Source organism: Amyelois transitella, chromosome 7, assembly GCF_032362555.1.
Source record: "Amyelois transitella isolate CPQ chromosome 7, ilAmyTran1.1, whole genome shotgun sequence".
Lineage (NCBI taxonomy): Eukaryota > Metazoa > Arthropoda > Insecta > Lepidoptera > Pyralidae > Amyelois > Amyelois transitella.
Window position 1 is genome coordinate 526,714 of NC_083510.1, and position 5,401 is coordinate 532,114.

Here is a 5,401-nt window from a genome sequence, read left to right on the forward strand (position 1 = left end):
TAAAATTAATTCCTAATCGCGAAATAGGTTACTAATATCCGAATTCAGCTCCACTAATCTCATCCGACGTAATAAAGGCTGAGCAATCACAGAGAGCGATAGTTTATTTGATAAGTCCCGTTTTGATATGACAGGCAACATATTTACCGCCACTGTAAATGCCCCGGTGGATTGGGTGAATGTTTTCTTAATCATTCATTTGTTTTAGAATTTCCATTATTGCAATGATGAATTCATTTTAAGCGGGTGTTTTTTACACATTGGATTGTGGTTCCAGGCATCATTAGAAAATGGACCACTCTATCTCTTTCCCATGGGTGTCGTAAAAGGTGACTAAGGGATAGGCCAGTAAACTTGGGATTCTTACTATAGGCGATGGGCTAGAAACCTGTCACTATTTGAATCTCAATTCTATCATTAATCCCAACAGATGAACGTGGCACATCAGTCTTTTCAGACTGTTGGCTCTGCCTATCCTACAAGGGATGTAGACGTGATTATATGTATGTATTTTATTCATGATCGTTTGTTTTTTGGGCCATTTTACACCATGATGTAAGTTAGTTTTAGATTGAGTTTTTTCTTGGTTTATATTTTCTCTAAACTTTGCCATTTTCAGAATAAATTTTAAGTGTTATAACAACAATTAAAACACGTAAGGAAAAAATAAAGTTGCGTTATTCAACATGCGTTTATTCAATAAGAATAATCACTAACATTCGTCCGCCTGTACTTCGTGTAAATATCTTTCCACAATTTATACGCCTTAGGATTAGGCATCGAGCCCATTCTAGAATGATCTTGTATGTAGAGAAATCTAAGCTCTTCTTTGTCACTCGGATACCATTGAATAGGTAGATCTGTTTGTGAAGGGGGTGTCGGATTCCTGAAATATAAAGGGAAATAGTTATTGAAAGTACTTATTCTGATAAAAACAAACAATTAAATGAAATAACTAAGATCATTTAAAACGTCATGATTCCAATTGATTTATTTCTTCTATTATAATATTTATTAATCATGATTTGATTATTAATTAGTTATGAAATATATAATTTTTGTATGTATATACTTATAATATTTATAAAGTATATCACAAATACATACAAATTTTCAAATTACTTATAATCTATCCTTATAAGTAATTTGAAAGTCTTACCCATATTTCGCAAAGTTTGTCCAGAGCGTTGTCATAAAATGTATCATCTCCTGATCATTTTTACTTATTCTAAATGGCCAAATTCTTGAATCTAGTAAATAAAACAATTCATCCGCGTGGCATGCGCCTCTTTCTTTCTTGAATCCGGTAAGTCTCTTCACAACATTTCTGTCTCCTTCGTAATCAAAAAAGTAATTATATACAGTGCCGTTACTGTGAGACAGATACAATTCATTTTCAAAAATATTGGGAATTTCAAAATACAAATGAGTGTACACTGCAGAGAGATTCATTATAGTATTCAAACTAATAGGTTTATCTTCAAAATAAAATTCCTTTACTTGTTCAGCAACAAAAGCCGCTTTGTCCTCATTTTCAAATTCTAAGTCTGATGCAAACAAATAATGAGTATTTCTTTCAGCTAAAGTATCAGCATTTTCACGAGCTACTAAAAACAATCCTTCATTACTATTAGAGCCCGTCATTAATGTTATATTCTTTGGATTGCGCGATAGTACATTAAATGGTAAATCCGTTAAAACCGGTTCAACGCCAGGGAATGATTTCTCCACGCAAGGCAGATGAATTAGCTGTGTATCAAAATACATTCCCAGTGGTTTCTTTGGTCTTAACTTGACAAGGTCTTTATAAGGCATTTTCGATAGTATTTCGTATATTTCATGAGGGTCTTCTGTTTCATAACCCAATTCTTTCGTCAAGAGACTCGCGCACCACAACGGTTTCCTGTTTACCGACCAATTAGATATTGAAGTACCACTTTGTATAATTGCTCTGTTAAATAATCCATTCGTAGTTTCACTGGCTACTAATATGGCAGTAGACGCAGCTCCGGCACTTTCACCAAAAATTGTGACGTTTTCAGGATCACCCCCAAAAGCGGCTATATTTTGCTTGACCCATCTTATTGCTGCTATTTGGTCTTTCAGACCTGCATTTCCCGGTGCTTCTTCTATTCCTAAACAGAGAAAACCTAGAGCTCCTAACCTATAGTTGAATGCAGCTACTATAACATCTTGCTTGACTAGAAAATCAGCTCCGTTGATTATTTTCCCTCCACTGCCAATCAGAAATGCTCCTCCATGAATAAAGACCATCACTGGGAGAGGTCTTTTAGCAAACGCTGGTACGTATACATTTATTTTCAAACAATCTTCGGTGCCCATATATCCTAATAGCGTAACTTGTGGACATGAATATATTTCGTCAGTGGCCTTGAAAGTTCCTTCCCAAGATGGTGGAGGTAAGGGTGCCTAAAAATGAAACATAATGATAACTGAGACTGCTTCATTTGACACTTAACCTGAAGCAGTTTATGTTAATTGTTAAGTAAATGTTTTTACTTTTAAACATAATTTGTCTTTCAACTCTATCGTGTCATCAACATCATTGTTTTAAAAAATACCTATACATTAAGGCTGTCGTAAGTTCAAATTACGAATAAGGTCAATTATAGTAAGAGTCATTGAGTCATGCGTAAACAAAATACCGATTTAGAAAATCCAACAAAAAAAGTGTGAAAAGAAAATATGCCCCATATATAACTCTTAGGATGTATATATTCAAATTACTTCACAGCATGTTTATAAATAAAAAGTGAACAAATATTATAACAATATCTTAATTAGCTGCTCCTGATAGAAGGCAATAAAAGGCAAAAGATGTACTAATACCGACGTGTATAATAATGCTAGTAATTTAAATCAAAGTATAAAGAAGAATAAAGTGAGCGTTTTTATCACTGGTTACGATTTAATACTGAATTTACTGACCTTAAATCGATTGCTCGAATTAGTACTCGCGTACGGTATTCCCATGTATTCGTATATCGATCCATCGCTACTTATTTTGCCGGTCAAAGTTCCTTGGGCAATCGTCACCTCTGGCGTGGGTTGATCGACTAGATTCATTGCAAAAAGTGTGAACAACACAACATTTTTTCCATACTTCATTGTGACACAATTATACTATACTCGTAGGTACATCCGTAATTATCAATCTCTTATCGTTGAAGAAAGATAAACTAGTCATATCACTAAGTAAAATATTGGAATTAATTACGATATGTTATTTGCTTCATACATGTGTGTGGTAAGGTAATTTAATTTGAGTGACACGACCGTCCCGCTCCAATGAAGGTCTTCGACTGGCCGTGACCGTCAACGCTCATGCTTTATGACGTTAATATGAATATAATAAAGATGCAGTGCCGTGTGGTTTTCGTCACTTAAGCATAGAATCAGACAAAATCTTTCTCATTTATGTCGTAAAATGCGACTAAGGGATAGGCATATAAATTTTGAGTTCCTCTTGTACGCGATGGGCTAGCAACTGTCACTAATTGAATCTCAATTTGATCATAAAGCTCTGTATACCCCGCAAGGGATATAGATGTTACTATATGTAAGTAAGTAAGTATGCACTCTTACAGATAAGTCCAGAAACGCTGACACACCGTCTCCGATGCTAATGACCTCATATCAATTCAAGTGGCTGCAATCGGTCCCCCTGCCTCTTTCGCATTTTTAATGGTTTATGGAAAAGTTTCTATCAGTATTAGAAATTATTTTTAAAATTTTATAACTACAGCCCAAACAAATCACATTATTTTACTATATACGTGGAGTGTAAAATAGATAGGCTTATAAAGTTGGGATTCCTCTTGTAGACAATGGGCTAGCAACCTGTCACTATTTGAATCTCAATTCCATCATTAAGCCATACAGCTGAACGTGGTCTTTAAGTATTTTCAAGACTGTTTGCTCCGTCTAACTCGTAGGGGACATAGACGTAACTATATGTAGATTCCATGTATGAGAGGATTTTGCGAAATTCATTTCTTCTCCTTAGTCTTTAGTCCCGTTTTCTCAAAGTTGTATTTCACTGAACGGAAATTATCCGAATTATCGTTTTGCGCGAGCGGGCGTACCTTAGTTTTGGTATTATGAAGTGAATACCTAAAATCAGCAATTCAGTTGAACTTTCTATACAGATGACGGTCACTCAAGATTGTCCGCGCTGTATCAATTCGGAAGACCATTCGTCAATGTCATATCGTCGAGATAAAGTAGTCGTAGCGAACCACCGTTCTGTAATCTCTTAGATTTATGATGCTGTTAACCTGATTATAGTAGTCTTGGTAAATTTTTAAATGGTCGCGGGTTCACAAGACAGAAATTAACGTTTGTTTTACCCTAGGTACTATGTAAATATTTGTGATGATATGCCGTGTGGTTTCCGGCATTTTAGAATAAAACCACTCCAAATCTCCTGTCTATCCCGCAAGGGATATAGACGTGACTTTATATATGTATGTATGTCAAACTTTGTAAGAATTTCAAGTGGCACCGTTTAAGATGGTTAACATCGGATTGATAGACCTTGTTACATTATAAAGATATTTATGAACACCGAAAATGAAAGCCCCAGGTACGATTCCCAGTCATCAAAAGATCTTCATCTAAACCTGTGATAACCTATAAAAACCCGTATAATAAAGGTATATTTTTCATGAATGAGAGGATTATATGATATGCTTACAAACTTGGGATTCTTTTTTTTGGCGATAGGCTAGCAACCTGTCACTATTTGAATCTCAATCCTATCATTAAACATTCAGTCTTTTCAAGACTGTTGGCTCTGTCTACCCCGCAAGGGATAAAGACGTGACCAAATGTATGTATGTATGTTTTCATGAAACAAAAAGTTTGGGATTAATAATAAATAGCACTTACCACTGAGTGACAATACCCATAATTATTATAAAACAATAATTTCATTAATATTTGTGGTAATAGTGCCGTGTGGTTCCCGGCGCCAATAAAAAACAGAATAGGACCACTCCATCTCGTTCCCATTGATGTCGTAAAAGGCGACAAAGGGTTAGGCTTGTAAACTTGGGATTCTTCTATAAGGCGACGGGCTGGCAACCTGTCACTATACGAATCTCAATTCTATCATTAAGCCAAATAGCATAATATCAGTCTCTTCAAGACTGTTGGCTCTGTCTACCCCGCAAGAGATATAGACGTAACTATAAGTATGTATGTATATATTGTGGCAATAATCGTGGCAAGTGGAAATATGCAGTCTCTGCCTACTCCTCCGGTAAAGAGGCGTGATTTTTTATATGTAAGTATTCATTAATAATTATGCAGTAACAAAATTACAAAAGAGTTATCTCTTTAACCGCTTAAAGTTATCTACCATTCAAAGGCGCTTGAA

At 35.3% G+C, this 5,401-nt stretch overlaps 1 protein-coding gene across 1 annotated transcript; it reads right to left on the bottom strand.

Moving 5' to 3' along the window:
- Window positions 1-661: 661 nt before the first annotated feature.
- LOC106143504 (esterase FE4) lies at window positions 662-3,310 on the bottom strand. The gene is made up of 3 exons (XM_013345617.2): window positions 2,950-3,310; window positions 1,160-2,430; window positions 662-886 (listed from the first exon to the last, which is right to left on the bottom strand). Exons 1-3 carry the CDS (start codon window positions 3,127-3,129, stop codon window positions 697-699), a joined length of 1,641 nt encoding a protein of 546 aa, XP_013201071.2. The 5' UTR covers window positions 3,130-3,310; the 3' UTR covers window positions 662-696.
- Window positions 3,311-5,401: the final 2,091 nt, after the last annotated feature.

Bases quoted from the DNA above. Each gene is read 5' to 3' on its own strand.
- LOC106143504 (XM_013345617.2), bottom strand. From the start codon at position 3,129: ATGAAGTATGGAAAAAATGTTGTGTTGTTCACACTTTTTGCAATGAAT. The intron at 2,431-2,949 runs GTCAGTAAATTC...TTTCATTTTTAG, and splicing joins ATTCGAGCAATCGATTTAAG to GCACCCTTACCTCCACCATC. The intron at 887-1,159 runs GTAAGACTTTCA...TTTATATTTCAG, and splicing joins ACAAACTTTGCGAAATATGG to GAATCCGACACCCCCTTCAC.